Source organism: Rhineura floridana, chromosome 2 (genome assembly GCF_030035675.1).
Source record: "Rhineura floridana isolate rRhiFlo1 chromosome 2, rRhiFlo1.hap2, whole genome shotgun sequence".
Taxonomy (NCBI): domain Eukaryota; kingdom Metazoa; phylum Chordata; class Lepidosauria; order Squamata; family Rhineuridae; genus Rhineura; species Rhineura floridana.
The window spans coordinates 114499652-114517781 of record NC_084481.1 but is presented as its reverse complement, the minus strand read 5'-3'; the positions used below and the strand labels follow the sequence as shown (position 1 = coordinate 114517781).

Genomic DNA, 18130 nt, shown 5'->3' with positions numbered 1-18130 from the left:
AATGTCCCAGAGATCAAAGGATTTTGATCTCCATGGTAGAGAAGGAAATCTGCCAGTGGAATAGCATCCCTACAGAGAGCTCCCTGCAGTGGTAGAACCCTTCATGGCTGTCCTTCCTCCACCATCAATGCTTCTCCTGGCAACGGTAGGGACAAAGGCAAAGGGGCAATGCCAAGGGCACACAGGGGATCTATTCCTCTTGTTTTCCCCAATACACCCCCCAGAACCGGGGCGGGGGGAGAGAGAAGTATGCTAGCATTTGGAGCTTCCATACTGATTTTCTTGATCATTGGGAGGAAGAGTCTGGGAGGGAAAAATACCAGCCCCCCAAAAAGTAGTAAAAAAAATGAAGATAGAACACCACCACACCTTCTGTTCTGCAGTCCTGCCAGTGCAAACTCAGCAAGGTTTTAGATGTGGTGGATCTGCCACCCAAGAGTCTCCCACTCACCCCACTCCATTTTGATTTCTCTGCCCACCTGGAAGCATTTAGGACAAATACGTCTGTAGGTTATTCTGAAGACAATTTCAAGGACCCTGCCTCTATTGCAATAGCTCCTTAAAATCTTTTGCCTTCTCTGCTTTTGGAATGCTACATTAACATTTATATTTAGATGCAGTTGAAATTGCTAGTCTTCCTGCACTCCATTTGGGGGTTCTCAAATTTCAGTTTGCTCTTTAGCAAATATATGTGTTTGTTTGTTTTAAAAAGTATATACCACTTGGTTATAATAAACCCCTCTAAGTGGTTTGCAAAAATATTAAAATTATCAGTAAAAAAAGTAAAAAGCAAGCAACTGAAAACATTTAAAACATAATTAAAATTAACTGCAAGCTAATAAAAGAGAAAGGCTTGCCTAAACAGAAGTGTTTTAAGCAGGTGTTGAAAAGAATACAGCGAAGGTACCTGCCTGATGTCAATAGGCAGGGAGTTCCAAAGTGTAGGTGCTGCCACACTAAGGAATTTGTTACAAGCGCAGAAGAAATATTACGTGGCACTTGTACCAGTGCCAGTTCCGTAGATTGAAGCAGCTGAGTAGGCACATTATGGGGTAAGGCAATCTGCAAAGTGAACTGTTGCCCAGCTGTTAAGGGCTTCATACACCAACTTGAACTTGGCTAGTAACAAATCAGCAACCAGTGCAGATGTCTTAGCAGAGATGTAATACGTTGACAGGGTCTCACTCCTGTCAGCAACTGTGTTGCAGCATTCCTCACTAACTGCAGTTTCTGGATGATACTATTGTTGCTGCTAATAAAAAGGAAAGTATGGAAGCTACATCCCATCTCACTTTCATTCACATTAACAGTGGTGAATGGTAGGAACAAAATTTAGGTGGAAGAGAAAAGATAATGGGTGGGGTAAGAAAAAAGACAAACAAACTATATTTGGCTCTCTTTTATTTCCAAGGTAAAAGATCTCTTAAGTATTGGCAATATTATTACTCGCATATCTCTGTCGTCTCAAAGCTTTGAAGGCAAACTACAGCCCTTCTTGAAAGGCTGATAGTTAATGAACTTTGCAGCAGCATCATATTTAAGTTACAGGCTACAAGTGTTAACACAGTTATAGTTCTTAAGCCTTGCATAGCAAAACTCAAACATCTGAATTATCTGAAGCTGAGCCAAATATAAAATTTATTTCTGTGTGTATGTTGCTCACATGAGGTGTTTTGACTTTTGCAGGCTGTCAGTCACCGAATCCAGTAGGCTTTTATCATCTTTGTCTAGAAAAGAAAGATCACACAATATTAACAAATGGTGGATTGTTTGTTATTGAACTCTTGCAAAACTCTCTTCAGGGTTGTTAGATTGTTAGGACAGGTGTGTACTTTTCCTGCACTGTTCAGATCAGGTCTCACAGTGTGTCTGGGGGGAGAGGAACTGGGGTTCCCTTAATGAAATCCACAAGCCCCATCCCCTGGCTCTTTCCAGGCAAATCATGCTCCCCCCCACCTTCTCAAAATTGTAGCTAAGGAGACAGTCACAAAAGGTAAGAGGAATTGCTCCCCCTTTAATTCAAACACTGTTTAAGATCCACATAGGAGTCACAGATCTGCCATGAGTGGCTTTTCCTATCACAGGATTGCAGAAGTGGAAGAAGCAACACCTGTTGGAGACTTCTCTTGAATGTAAAAAGGTACAGGAGCCCTCACATGGTCTGAATCTAGTAACCCTACCAAGTGAGCAATGTTACAAATCACTGTTTTCACTTTTTCTGGCTGCTACTGCTGATTCCCGTTTTTCTGTTATTTGGGAGTGGGCCCAGGAGAGGACTGTAGTCCTTTCCACTTGGTGCCTGCGGCTGAGTGGATCATTGCAACACATATGAAGAAGACACCAGGTACGTTGAGAACTGACTTCAACATTCAAAACATGCAGGGATTTTGGAAAGATGAGTCATCACACTTGTGAACTGAATGCAGCATTCAAAACAGACACTCCCATATGTCAGCATCTGCTTCAGATAACTGATGTTATCACATGATCATATCTCCAGTTCAAACTAATTATATAGTAGTGAATTACCAGTAGGTTGTCTATTAAGTTCTCTCTTGATCCCATTAATACCTAGTTGAACAGCTCTGGCACAGTAAGTTTATCATCATGCAGATAGGTAATTTTAATATATTGTCTGAAAAAATAGTCCAGTTTGTTTTAGATAGGGATGGGGAGAAATTCAAACTTCCCAAAACAATACTTGAACCAGAACATAGCTCTGCATTTCTCCGAATTTTACAGTGCAGCTCCCCAACCAAAAAATGTGTAAAAAACCCCCCATCTATTAGGGGGAAATATGCATAAAATGCATATATTGATGAAAACAACACCAAAATACATTAGGGGAAATTCCTTGCAAAAATGGGTAGATCAGTCAAAATTGCACACACAATGTGAGCATTAGGAGAAATTCATATAAAAAGGCAGATGAATTTTTATGAGTTTTTTAGAATTGAAAACTGATGAGGAAATGTGGAGAACTGCACCTAAGACTGGAAAAACGAGAAAACAAGAGAATCCAAAATCAACAGATTTGTCCATTCTTAGTTCCAGAGACGTAATGAGTTGATGGGAGGCAGTTTCATTGGAGGCCCTTCATGCCCTCTCCTCCTCAGTGTTATTTTTGCTGAAGTCATGATGCAGACTGTGGGCTGGGCTACTTCTCCATTTTGCAGACAATGCCGAACCAAAACTACAAGCTAGCATTGGTTCACAGTAGCCAGTTGTGCTGAAGCAGCAGCCACAGATTCAGAAATAATGCGGAACGATATGAGCCAAATACAATGATTGGTGCTGTGTCAGTTTCTTTCTAAGCCATGACTGGAAACATCTTTTAAAAAGGAAAAGCACATGCCAGGAAGGAGAGGAAGAAAAGGACAGGAGAGGGGCAGAAGGGAATCAGTCAGGATATGAGACAGCAGGAGAGAGGCAGAGGGTGCCATGCTTTTCTCCCAGGACTCATTCCTATATTATGTGCCATCTCTCTCCATCCCTCCAAATTCCCTCTCAAACCCCATCTGTTCTGTGAAGCCTTTGACATAATAAATCCCTAAGGGGTAAATGACAGCTGATGTTATTCATGTCTTTGCCCTGGCATGCATGAGCTGTCCCAAGCCAGATCAGAAGGGGGGGAGGAGGAGAGCAGTTTTAACCCCTTTGCCTCCTGCCACAATCCCAATCTAAATCGGGGGGGACGGGACGGGACACACTGCTTATTTGTAATGGGAAGAAAGCTCCCATTGCTGCCACACCTGGGAATTGTTAGGCAAAGATGTTACAATTTAGGTCTCCTTCCATTTCAGTCTCTGTTCCATGGTGTATACTAAATACATTTTAAAATGCTAGCATTGGTTTATTTGGGGCTAGGTTGAAAACTGTTCAAGTTTATACACAAATCTGAGGTCAATGGAAGGCAAATTTCTCAATTGAATCCATCTCTCCCCAACTGGAGACAATAAAATTATTCCATATTTTTCCTTGGGCTAGTATAAAAAAGTACCAACTTGAGCAGAATTAGTTCTTTTAGTTTAGATACATGTTGGGCCTCTATGTTGACCATTGAACCACACTGTCACTGAGTGTTTTTCCATCAAGTCTGAAAGTGTGGAAATCTGTAGCTAAGAGAAGTTATGTCTTTGCCCAGTCTGGGAACGGATAGCCAAGGCCGTTGTCATGGCAGCATCAAGATAGACTGGGAGAGTTCTAGCAGTTATCTGTGTTGAGCTGTGTCTTCTGTGTAATGTCTTTGAACTGAGAACTTCTCTCCTAGAGGGGGGGATCTTAAAGCCTTAAGCCATAATGTCTTAATAAAAGACTCTTAACCTGATCTAATGCATCTGAGAAGTTTCTTGAGCAACTTAACTCCAACGTAACGTATGCTGTTTCACGCAACAACGCACACACTTCAACAGGGGTTATGGGCCCAGATCCACAGCGCATTACACGGGAGTAAGTTGCTGGTCTGAACGGCAGACGGAGTTCCAGAGGGCAGCTTGATTGATTGTACCAGACAGAGGTGAGCAACATGGCTGTAAACCTGTCTGGGGGAGGCTTGCCAATGGAAAGATTGACGGAAAAGAATTATGGCAGCTGGAAGCCGAGGATGCGGGCTTTGCTGATAAAAGAGGATTTATGGGACATTATAAATGGACCCTCTCCGGCGGTACTGACCGCGGCCTGGACGCGTAGAGATCAGAAGGCGCAAGCTTTTATACTTCTGGCTCTATCAGACTCTCAACTTCTACACGTGAGAGATGTTATAAACGCCAAACAGATGTGGGACGTGTTGGAAGGCATTCATGTGCAACAGACTGCGGGATCTAGATTGTGTTTGGCACGGAAGCTTTACCAGATGCGCTTCACGGGTGAGTGCGAAATGAGTGAGCATCTCACGGAATTCAGACGTTTGTTTGCTGAGCTGACGGACCGAGGCGTCGAACACTCTGAACTTCAGAAGACCTATCTGATCTTGGCTTCGCTCGATGGGACTTGGAATAATATGGTCATGGCTTTCGAAGCCATGCCTGACGGAGGTCTGAACGTTGCGTTTATTGAGGAAAAGCTGACCCAGGAATGGCAGCGGAGACAAGAGGCGAAAAGTGCTGAGGAAAAGCAAAGAGCCAAGCTGAAAGAAGAAAGCAGCAGCAGACAGGAAAACAAGCAAGAACAGCAACGGCTGAAGGCTTGTTATGCCTGTGGGGCTCGTGGGCATCTCCAGAAAGACTGTGCAGTCAAGCGAAACTCCAGGGACGGAGGCTTGAAGCAGGGAAGTGTGAACTTTGTTTGTAAACAGAAGTCTCAAGATTTAGCACCTGTTAACTGGATTGTTGACAGCGGGGCAAGCCATATATTAATTAAAGACAGAAGTTTGTTTTACACTTCAGAAAATGTGCGGGATTTTGTGCAACTAGCTGATGGATCGCAGAAGAGCGTGGAAGCCCGAGGACTGGTGAGATTTGATAAACTGGGAATACTTTCAGAATGTTTGTTTGTTCCAGAATTAGCTCATAACATGTTGTCAGTCAGAAAACTGGTGAATTCTTGGTATTGTGTAACATTTGATAGAGGAAAATGTTTTGTGCAGAGAAGAGGCAAAGTTGTCTGCCAGGGATTCATGACACAGGGGCAGTTTAGAATGACCATGGGTGTGAAGTGTGCTGATGCTTTGAGTTTAATGGGGCGGAAAGGGAATGACCGCCAGAGCTGTAAAAAGACAGCTGTAAAAGGCACACAGTCAGTATTTACTGCTCACATGGAATCTTCATGTAATGCAATCAGGTTAATGCCTAAGAGAGTGCAAAGCAGCCGGGTACACATTCCACAGGGAAAAAGGAGGGGCAAGCTTGCACCGAGGGCGCAGCAAGGTTTTGTTTTGGGATTTCAGAATGCATATTTCAGAGTTTGGTGTCCAGAAACACAGCAGTTAATTCTGAGCAGAAGCATTAAAGTCTCAGAAAAACCTTGGGATCAAAGGGAAACAGTTGTTCTTACAGGGTCAGATGACACACAATCACAAACATTTAAGCCAAATCCAGACATAAAGGTGGAGGGCACACATATTCCTCTCAGAGATGCGTTAAATGAGCTCATTTGTGGGAAACGAAGATCAAAGAAACATAAGGCTGAGGAAATGGAACCTCCTGCGCAGGCTGTGCCAAGCACAAGCACAGATGGGGGGGCAGAGAGAGCAGAAGCCCTAGTGCCATTAAGACGTTCTACAAGAGTAAACATAGGGAAACCGCCAGAAAGATATACTGTGGGTGTAATAACCAGTCCTGGAATGCATAAACTGGTGGACATGGATCCTGACACTTTGTATTTGACATGAGTACAGTCAAAGTTTGATTGAATAAAGTGTTAGCTAAATGTACAGAGATGTTCTGAACTGTACTGAAATGTAAGCTGTATTGCAAGATGTATTGGAGAAATGTATTGTTGTTATTGTTGTAATGAGTTACAGACATGATGGGAAAAAGGGGGAATTGTTGACCATTGAACCACACTGTCACTGAGTGTTTTTCCATCAAGTCTGAAAGTGTGGAAATCTGTAGCTAAGAGAAGTTATGTCTTTGCCCAGTCTGGGAACGGATAGCCAAGGCCGTTGTCATGGCAGCATCAAGATAGACTGGGAGAGTTCTAGCAGTTATCTGTGTTGAGCTGTGTCTTCTGTGTAATGTCTTTGAACTGAGAACTTCTCTCCTAGAGGGGGGGATCTTAAAGCCTTAAGCCATAATGTCTTAATAAAAGACTCTTAACCTGATCTAATGCATCTGAGAAGTTTCTTGAGCAACTTAACTCCAACGTAACGTATGCTGTTTCATGCAACAACACACACACTTCAACACTCTAGACATATTTTTTATGGTGCATTCATGAGTATTTGTGCTCAGAATGTTATTGGGGTAGCCATATGCAATCTGCTTTCAATATTGTTTGTGCCTGCAAAAATTTTGGGGCGCTTCATTTCCAGTTAATGTATATCCTGTAACTTGCTGCTGAAATCCCATAATCTGTCATACCACAAATGCTTTGGTTTGTGTGGGGTTTTTTTTGTCCTACTTTTGTTGTGCTATAGCCCTTCTGGACAGCATGAGAGAAACATTGGAAAACTAAGAAAGCAGAATAAATTCACCACTAATGCAAGATCATTGTGCTGAGAACATGTTGCAGAATACATCCGCAATACCATACCAGTCTGGCGAGGAGCCATATCGTTTGGCATATTTTAGTGCACAGTTACACTAAAAAGCTGGTACTATTAATTAATCAAGGAACAAATTCAACTTACCATATACTGTCAACGTGCCACTGCATTTTTCCTGCCCAAGCTCATTCTGAATCAATATGGAGTACTCTCCACTGTCCTTGGCAGTGCAAGTGGGGATCATCAGTGTGCAGACACCGCTGGTTGAGTTGTACCAGAATTTAGAATTGGCCGTGATGTCGACTTGGCCCTTGTACAATGTAACCACAGGACGGGGATTTCCCAAGAAAGCGCAGCTCATGGTACAGTCATGTCCTCGGCGTACTGCGTGGTTCTTCAGTGGGGTAATGAAACGGGGAGCCTGGCGCCAGTCTCGTTCATGATATTCCTTTATCTTGAAATTGAAAAGTTCTGTTGAAGGAATACTGTGATCAATACTAGCTCTAAATATGTTTGCTCCCAGTCAGATATACATGTTTGGTTGTGCCTGAATGATATGCTGATACAATCTGCCTTTGCAGCTGTTTATTTTTTGTTTTTGATTAGCCAGTCACCTTAATAATTGTTTGTATTTTTATTTTTTAAATTGTGCTATTATACTTCTATAAATAAAGAAGTGCAAGACTTGAACACTTGACATGGCTGTGGACTGCCTTAAATGCTGCAATACATTTGATTGTCATAACTATTTGTTTCTTACTGATCTCCAGTTCTCTTTTAGGAACTGAGACACTTCATCCTTAGAAGGCAAAGTCATGGGCTGGAAAACAATAATTCCAAAACTCCATAGACATGCAAAACTTTAGAGATATGTCACGCTGGCTTCAGTTGCTCTCAGACATTTATTCTGTCCTTTATTCTTGAATGCCCTCATCCTAATATTGGAAGGCCACAGAACTCAGTGCCTAACTTTTTCAAAGATAGCTCTGGCAAACTTAACTTGCAGTAAGTTAAGTGAAAGAAGATCCAAGATCTACATTTTTCTTCAAATGTTCATTAATGTGACTGTGTCATAAGATTTTTAAGAGGTCCTATGTCTTGTCCTTATAGCTTTTGTACGATACAAAAGGGAGACATAATATAGTTTGCTTGGGTAATAGCTGATTTACAAATGCTTTAATCTTCGGCATATACATGATATAGAGCTCTTTAAGAAAAAGGTTTTACTGAACATAATAAATGTAAATAGTAAATAGTAAATTAAGCGAGATTAACCAGTGTGGTTCAATGGAGAAAAACTTGGAAGTCATCCTGTGAATTTGATTGGCAGTAGATTTCATTGACAGTCAAAAGAAAGTACTTCCACACAATAGAAATGGACTGCCTTCAAGTCGAAGCCGGCTTATGGCGACCCTGTGAATAGGGTTTTCATGGTAAGCAGTTTTCAGAGGTGGTTTACCATTGCCTTCCTCTGAGGCTGAGAGGCAGTGACTGGCCCAAGGTCACCCAGTGAGCTTCATGGCTGTGTGGAGCTTTGAACCCTGGTCTCACAGGTCATAGTCTGGCACCTTAACCACTACACCACACTGGAAATGGACTGCCTTCAAGTCAATTCCGACTTATGGCTACCCTATGAATAGGGATTTCCTGATAAGCGGTATTCAGAGAGGGTTTACCATTGCCCCTCTCTGAGGCTAGTCCTCCCCAGCTAGCTAGGGCCTGCTCAGCTTGCCACAGCTGCACAGGTGGCAGGGCACGTAACCCCTGAGCCACTCACTGTGGGGGTGATCTTTAGCTGGCCCTTGACACCCAGGAAACACGAGCGGAGATTTGAACTCACAGACTCTGGACTCCCATCCAGGCTCTCCTCCCCACTGTGCTATAGCTCTTTTATTATTATTATTATTATTATTATTATTATTATTATTATTATTATTATTATTATCCTAATGGAATTTGCTAAGTCACTGGCTTAGGTGTTTTCAAAAGAGGATTTGGCAAATAAATAGGGGATAGGGCTTTGAATGGCTTGTAGCCGCAATGGCTGTATGAAACCTCCAGGTTTAGAGGTATAACAGTAGGCACTGTCACCTTCATGTACTATTTATGGGCTTCTTATTTATTTATTTATTTATTTTATTTCATTTTTAAACCGCCCATAGCTAATAGCTCTCTGGGCGGTGAACAAAACAAGATTAAAATACAATATTACAATAAAATTACAATAAAATCAGCAACAAGTTAAACGGAAAAAAAAATTAAATGAAACACATTGAACATTAAAATGCCTGGGAGTATAGCCAGGTCTTAACCTGGCGCCTAAAAGAAAGTACCGAAGGCGCCAGGCGTATCTCCACAGGTAGGCTGTTCCACAGTTCGGGGGCCACTACAGAAAAGGCCCTAGATCTAATAACAATCCTCCGGGCATCCTGATGAGTTGGTACCCGGAGGAGGGCCTTGGATATTGAACGAAGTGAACGGGTAGGTTCATAGCGGGAGAGGCGTTCCACAAGGTATTGTGGTCCCACACCGTGTAAGGCTTTATAGGTCAAAACCAGCACCTTGAATCTGGCTCGGAAACAAATAGGCAGCCAGTGCAGGCGGGCCAGGACAGGTGTTATATGCTCAGACCAGCGGGTCCTCGTTAACAACCTGGCTGCCGCATTTTGCACTAGCTGAAGTTTCCGAACGGTCTTCAAGGGCAGCCCTACGTAAAGTGCATTACAGTAGTCCAGTCTAGAGGTTACCAGAGCGTGAACAACTGAGGCGAGATCGTCACTGTCTTGGAAACATCTCTTCAGCCACTGTGGGAAACTGAATGTTGGACTAGATGGATCCTCTGTCAGATCCAGCACATACAAGCTAACTTCCTAGCTGTTTCCATTGAGTTTTTAAAACATTCATTCAGAGGAACTTAACATCAGATAAGAAAGCAAAAATAAATGCATGGCAAATATTACTCCACCCTTCCACTGATAAATAACTAGGCACATTAAGAAACTTTTTGGAAGGATATGGTGCCTGGAGACAACTGATATCCAACCCCCTCCCCTGCCCAGTATTTAAGAGTCTAATTGCTGCTCATGTATCAGCAACTCTATGCCAGCACCAGACTTTGGTGGACTTTCAGCATGGTGCCACTGATTGGCCCTTCCCAGTGCTAACATGGGGCACTGCTGTTGCTACTGGATCCCCCATGTGGTGTGGCACAGCTGCTTGCACTTCTGCCAGTCACTCACCTCATCCCCTCTCTGCAGACCTGTTTACCTGGTCAGCACTTACTATGGGAGCTGAGCCAGTGCTTAGCTCTGTACTTCAGTGGGCAGCACTATAGCAGAGATTCCCCATGAGGCAGGTCCCAACTATGCCAAGTCATGCCACCAGCCTGTGTATACTAATTCTTCCCTGATTAGTAAACTCTTTTTCTGTTGTGAGTGCTCAGCCCCTTCCCTACTCAACGATTCTCCCATTCTAAAACCAGAAGCAAGCCCTGCTGGATAAAAAACAATCTGGCGGGCGGGATTTGCAGTAGTGAATCTGCAGACAAAGGAGAGGTTAAGAACCCTTCCTTCCTCCTCATGATGATCCCATGTAAGTGTGTCTCCAGCCCCTGCTTTCCCATTATCTTGGCATAACACACATGGTTCTGCCATCAAATCACTTTCAACTAGTGAAGGGGGAACTCCCTTGGACTCAATTCTGAATTGGCCATATATTTATGAGATTTCTCAGAGAACTACGGGAAGAGCTTGCCAGTTTCACAAGAGCTTGCACCCAGTTTATAATATTGGTGCCATGTATGCTGATGGTGCCCTTGCCCACAGATATGATCAGAAATGCATGATTGGAACACACACACCAAGCATAGCTAAAAGCTGCTTTGAAATTCAGCCACCCCTCTCTTCCCAAAACAAAACCATCCAGAAACAAGAGGTTATAGCTTTGAATGAAAAACAGCAACCACATAAAAGATTTGCAAGAAACAGTTGAAAGTGCTCTTTAAAAGAGAAAAGGCTGCTTGGCTGGGTGGTCTGGCCATGAACATCACTGTAGTCCATGAGTGCTTATTTAAAAGGGGATACTTTATTTGTTTAAAATATTTCTATTCCGCCTTTCTACCCCACAATGGGGCACTCAGGGCAGCTAACAATGCCATCATGCACAGTAAATAAAAACACAAAAACCATTAAAACATATGAATATATATATATAATACAGTTAACAATAAGAGAACCAGTGTGGTGTAGTGGTTAAGGTGTTGGACTATGACTAGACCCCCCCTCCCCTTCTCCATTGCCCAAACCTGAGTGAAAGGAGGACAGGTGGGGAGTGACTGAAAGGCAAAGTAGGCAGCGGCTGCAGCAGCTTTTGTGGGCAGCAGAGAGAGAGAGGGAGCAGGCAATAGGTCATAAGAGAGCCCACCCGCTAAAAAAAAAATAGAAGGAAACCACCTACAAGGAGGAACACCGCACAGCCGAGATGTTTTTTCCTTTCCTTTTTGCATTATCAGCAGATTGGTTCAATAAGGATTTAAAGGGGGAAACTGTGTGATAGCTTCTGCTTGCCTGCAACGTCATGTGAACCATGCAAATTACAAGGGGATGCAAGTAGCACCACACTAAATTGCTGTGTGGATGAGCTCTTTGTTTCAGTGCCCAGTGAGGGTTTCCACATGTCTCATTGGACCATTAAAAAACATTTGCACATGCACCTACAAGGCATTGCGGCCAGCCTGAATGCTTAACGGCGCATGTGCAGAATCTAATTTCACATTCTGAACTGGAGAAGACCTTTCTGGAGAAATTACCTTCATTTCGTAAGATATCTAAGCATTCTGAGCTGGACAAATTCCTACTCCAAACCACTTAGTTATGAACTTCAGCAGCATCTCTAAAACAGCTCTCTTAAAACACCTACACATTCAGCTCTCTGCCCATTTCCAGCTTCAGAAAGCCCATGGCAAAATAACAAACTGAGAATCAATCTGCTGAGAGAAACAATGAAAGCACTATTTGACTACGGCACTTATATAGACATGCATGCTCACCTTTGTCTTTGTTGATATGCCAGGGATCCTTTGAATCTAGAGGATCACTGTCACCAATTTCATTGCGGGCAATGACTCGGAAGAAATATTTCCTGCCAGGAAGGAGGCCCGTGACAGTGTACTTGTTGCTGTAAACTGTCTCTGCTGCCGTGAACCAAGTGGCTGTACTAGTGTCACGTTTCAGGATGACGTAATGGCCACTTCCATCCTCCTTTACATCTGGAGAGTGTTTCCATTTCAGTGATACAGTGTTTGGCACCTCCTCATACAGGTGCAGGTCAGTAGGAGGCCTTGGGAAGTCTAAGACAGAAATACTGAGGATGTCAGTGTTTCATCTTTATTTATGGACATCCATCCTTTATTTTGGAATCAGCATCTCTCATTGGAAGGATAGACAGAGCCATGCTTTTTTAGTATCCCCATGAGGGTCTTTGCTTGAAAAGCTAAGCCAAATGGGGTGGCAAATTATCCATCTATTTCTTTTTCCCAAGAAAGACAAATGTTGCCTGCACTATATGATCTTGCAATCTACTGTTGACATCAGTGCTGCTTCTTAAATTGTTGATCAGCTAAGCTAATTCAGTCATCAGACTCTGGTTTTCATTCCTCATCTACCTCAATACCCATGACTCATCAGGAGAAACACTCTCCTCAGCATTCGTGACTAGGGTTGCCAGCTTCTTGGCCTGAGACTGATCCTGAGAAGAGAAAGTCAGCCAAGTGCAGGTGTTCTTGCAACATTGTAATGAGAAAAACCACAAGGTGGAATTCTCCCTTCCCCCTGCACAACTTTTAAAGATATAGAAGACCTCTTGGAGGCTGGGCCTGGCAACCAAGCGGTATTCTGTATCTGGGGAAGGGAGAATTCCACCTTGTGGTTTTTCCCATTACAGAGTAGCAAGAACACCTGCACTTGGCTGACTTTCTCTTCTCCTAAAGATACAGGATCAGTCTCAGGCCATGAACCTGGCAACCCTATTTGCGATATAGTGTCACAAAAGCCACAAGAGAACAGAGCAATAGCTAGGGTTGAAAAGTACTTATTAAAGCCAAATGCCGCTTTACCTGGGCCTTTCAATGAATGAATGTCTTCCCTCTTCCTGCATTGCTGTAAACTGCTGTTCTGGGCTGCTGTTTTGTTATGGTGTCACTGGTTGCTGCATGGTTTTATTTTATGATTTTAATGTAAATTGTACTTGTTCTGTTTGTAAGCCAGTGTGGTGTAATGGTTAGAGTGTTGGACTACGACCTGGGAGGCTAGGGTTCGAATCCCCACACAGCCATGAAGCTCAATGGGTGACCTTGGGCCAGTCACTGCCTCTCAGCCTCAGAGGGAGGCAATGGTAAACCCCCTCTGAGTACCGCTTACCATGAAAACCCTATTCATAGGGTCGCCATAAGTCAGGATTGACTTGAAGGCAGTCCATTGTTGTCTAATTGTAACATGTTTGTAACTTTCCTAGGACCATTTGGTGAAGGGTGGGCTATACATACAAATAATTTCGTATTTGGGGAAGGGTGTAGCTCAGTGATAGAGCATCTGCTTTGCATGCAGAAGGTTCCAGGTTCAAGCCCTGGCAACTCCAAGTAGGGCTAGGAATGACCCCTGTCTGAAGCCCTGGAGAGCTGCTGCTAGTCAGCTAGAGCTGGGACTAACGGTCTGACTTGGTATAAGCAGCTTCCTGTGTTCCAGATTAAGAAAGAAAGAAGACAAAGACCTAGTTCACTGAAAAATGATTGGATTGCTCACTTCGATTAGCACTTAACAATTATGTGGTCAATAATATTTAGGTTTACTATCTTGGTCAGAATCTGAAATTTTCAGCATGATATACCAGTTGTACTGAATGCATTGGCTCATTTCAGTTTATCTTTCTTAAGGCTGTTCCCCAAGTTACATTTAGGGGAGAAAGGTGCACTCTCAGGAATCACTCCTATCTCTCATGTTTATTCTGAGAAAGTAATATCAGCTGCAAAATGTTGTTAGATTAGAAGAACGTACCTGGTTAGTTAGGCAAAAGATTTTAAAAAATGATTTCTAAGAGAAGATTTGCAGTTCTAACTCTGACTTACAAAGGTTATAGTTCTGACTTATACAGGCCTAAACAACTTGGGACCAGACTACAAGAGGGTGCGGCTTCTTCCGTATTGACTTGCCTGGTCTGATGAGGCCCTCCTGGCCGTTGCACAATCTGAAATTCAGCTCACAGTGATCAGGAAAAGAGTCTTTTCAGTTGTGGTGCCCTGTCTATGGAATCCCCTCCCCTCTGAACTAAGGCAAACACCAGCAATGATGTAATTTCAGCACTTGCAAAAAAAAATATATCATTTATTTTCTTATACTTTTGCTGGCCATTGGTACCAGCTGGCTATATTTATATGGATTTTATGTCTGCCTTGGCCTATTGGTTGCTGTTTTATTTGCATTGCAATTTTAATGTATCTTTTACTCTATACCACCTTGTGATTTTAAATGAAAGGTGGTCTATAAATAAATAAGCAATTGCAAATTGTAACTGACACCAGCTTAGATGGGGTGGCGTACAGTCTCGGTTTCACACACTCATCCCATCACAAGCCCTTCAGAATTATTCCTGTATCTCTCTGGTTCTCTCCTCCATCCCCGCCCCCAGGAGAGAATGCTTCTTCTAAGATGTGCCTGATGTGATGTTTGTGTGCATCATCAAGAAACAAAACATGCTTTTTTCATTCAGTTATTTTAAGACATATACAAATTTATGCAGAGGTGATCAGTTAACTGATTAAACTTCATTGCCTAATCTATCATTTGGGTGTCACAATCCTAAAGCTGGTGGAAGGCCTGCTGAGGGGCCATCGAATGTGGTCTAAGTGCCATTCTGCCATTGGAAAGGCAGGCCAGTCAATGGATGGCATTCATGTCACCTGAGTCCCCCCCCCCAGTAAACCCATGAAAACTTCTGCAGGCACACATTTCCCAGTTGGGGCATAACTAGGTCATTTGGGGGGTATTTAGTCATCATGTCAGGCCAAGGGTCTAGGTGTGCATGGGGGAGGGGGAGGAACAGGTTGCGAAAAGGCAGGGAAAGGTTACTTCCATCTCATGGCCTGGCTGCAGTAATCCAGAAGGGCTTTGGAAGTGGTGATAGCTCTGCCACAGAATCTCACCACCACCACAGGATTGCTCTGTAAGTTTGGTTTGACTGGGTGACATCCCTTAATATAGAAGAATACAGGAATCCGTTTCAGCAATAACACACACATTCAAGAACTGCTGCACCTTCCCATATTTCCCTTGTTCCTGACTTTATTCCTCCCATGTATTATTATGAGCAAATCCTTATTGTAGAAAGGAACACGGCACTCCCTTAACCCTTGGACTGAGGGCACATCTGCATGAGCTGCCTACAGCGTGGCGGTCCAGTGCCTGCCAACCAAGAAATTCAAGAAAAATCCTCCCAATAAGCAGGGATGGTCTTGCATACAATTATTATTATTATCATCATCATTTATCACCCACCCTTCATACCCAATGTTAACATATGACATTAAACACAAGTTAAAAACAATCTAAAATCCCTAAATAGGGTGGGTCCTAAAAATACATGTCTCAGGTGTCCAAGGCAAGGATAAAGTGGTGCATCTTCAGCATTCACCTAAAACTGTACAGCGAAGTTGCCAGATGCACTTCAGTGGGGAGGGAGTTCCACAACTTAGAGGCCACCCTAGAGAATGCCCTCTCCTGGGCAACCACCATCCAAGCTTCCAAGGGTGGTGGAACTACCAAAAGTCCGCCCTTTGCTGAGTTCAACACCCGAGAGAGTCTGTAGGGAAGGAGGTGGTTTTTCAGATATTTTGGACCCAATTTGTTTAGGAACTTAAACGCTAGCATGAGCACCTTAAATTGTGCCTGGAAATTAACTGGCAAGCAATGCAGCTGTTTTAAAGCAAAGGTGATAAGAGATGTAAAGGGAACCCCAGCCAGTAATTTGGACCAGTTGAAGTTTCTGAGTTGTCTTCAAGGGCAGCCCCACATAGAACATATTACAGTAATCTAATCTGGAAGTTACCAGAGCATGGAGTACTGTGGCCAAGTCATCTCCTGCCCTGATGTGGGAACATGTGGCATCTTGTGCTTATGTACACAGTGCACCCCATGCTGTCCTTTTCCTCTATGGTGACACAGGTGGAAACAGAGCTGTACAAGCTCAGTCTCACATAGCCCATCCCAAGCCCTTAAGACATACTCCCATACCTGTCACTCGCACATGAATGTCATAGTGGACTTCTCCGTAGTCATTGCTGAGCACAATCCGGTAGAGTCCAGAATCTGAGCGTTTGGTCCTGCTGATGAGAAACTGGGAGTGGTTCTTGCCTTTAGTGATGCTCTCTCTCCCCTTTGTGGTAAGCCCATCCTTTTGCCATGCCACAGTTGGCGGAGGGGAGCCCTGCCAGAAACAAAACATGCCAAATATGTCAAACCTAAGCAGGTGATGTAGCTTTTCCCAGCTGCTCTTCACTCTGTCTTTAATCTGACTCTTAAATCTGCAGTGTGGCACATTTGGAAGGACCACCACAGCTGGTAGGGCAAAGAGCAGATTGAAGAAATGGGGAAGAAATGGGCAGGAAAAGCCATGGCTGATCCTTCTTCTCCCACTTAACTGGTAGTGTTACAGCTTGGGGTGTGGACCTCCAGATTCTGTTGAACTTCAGCTCCCTTTAGCCCCACCCAACATGGTTGATGGGCAGGGATAATGCGATTTGGACTCCAACATCTGGAGGGTGCCACATTAGCTCCCTCTGACTTCAAGGGACAGGTGATTTTCTCGGTTGTCAATCCTCAAAACTGTAGGAAGGAGGACATTCTGAGATAGTTGCAGTAAAATAGCCGTGTGAAGCAAACTTTTGCTAAGTTATTTCTTCCAAGTCCTATGATTCTGTAAGAAATAACAGCAGCAGAAACCCACGCACACACACCACAGATAACTTTTCAGTCATAAAGATCACCCAGGGTAAAACCTAAGGATCTTACTGAATCCCCATCAAATAAACCACTCTTATCAGCACTGCCTGATCCCCTCGATAATGCTTCATGGCACAGATTTCAGCAGAGAGGAGAAGATTACAAGGTTTAGAAAGCACTGATTAGTCTGGCATCCCAATCAGTATTTTGCTGCATTACTGTGATTACTTTAACAGAAAAGCATCCATACTATCTCTCTCCTAGTAATTATTTCTAGTTCTGGCAGATTTCCTACAAGATCTCTCAAGGCCAAATCACACTTTACATTGAATGCCTGATAATGTTTAATGTGTCTGTTTTGTTTTTAAATAAAAGCCATGTAAGGCACAACCACAGATTTTTAAAAAATATTTTCCCCCACACAGCAGTCCTAAACATTCGTCCCTTGCCTCCTGCGCTGCTATTGGCACCAATGACAACATTTCCTTCTGTGGCCAATATCAGTTGTGTGTGTATGTGTGTCATCACCAACATAGCACAGGGGAAAGGGTTAAATTTCCCATCTCCATATGTTGTGATCCTGGTCGTGCCACCCACCCCCAGCTGCTTTTTAAAAAACCCCAGACATGTTAAAAGCAAACATTCATTTAACATAATGTGTATTTTGCAGCTGCAAAAATAAAATAAAAAGGCATGTGTGATTTTAGACTGCATTAATAGAACCATAGTTCCCCAGTCAAGAGACGCAATGGCTCTGCTTTACATAATTCTAGTCAGACCTCATCTGGAGTACTATGACCAGGTCTGGACACCACATTTTTAGAAGGCTGTAATCACAGACAAACAGGAATGAGTTCAGAGGAGGGCAATGAAGATGACCAGAGATGTGGAGAACAAGTCCTGTGGTTGAAGGAACTGGGTTTGTTTAGCCTCAAGAAGAGAAGGCTGAGAGGGGGACAAATTGATACTCTTCCAATACCTGAAGGGCTGCCACACA

General features: G+C 43.3%; 1 protein-coding gene across 4 annotated transcripts in view; it reads right to left on the bottom strand.

Annotated features, from left to right (window-relative positions):
* Positions 1–1384: 1384 nt before the first annotated feature.
* IGSF22 (immunoglobulin superfamily member 22) overlaps positions 1385–18130 on the bottom strand; it is a 64959-nt gene continuing 48213 nt past the window's right edge. For all 4 annotated transcript variants that reach the window (XM_061610198.1, XM_061610199.1, XM_061610197.1 and 1 more), the window contains 4 exons: positions 16426–16618; positions 12192–12491; positions 7289–7615; positions 1385–1727 (listed from right to left, as the gene is read on the bottom strand). In XM_061610198.1, coding sequence (XP_061466182.1) covers positions 1660–1727; positions 7289–7615; positions 12192–12491; positions 16426–16618 — 888 coding nt within the window. In that variant the 3' untranslated portion in view covers positions 1385–1659. The remainder of the gene's footprint in view (positions 1728–7288; positions 7616–12191; positions 12492–16425; positions 16619–18130) is intronic.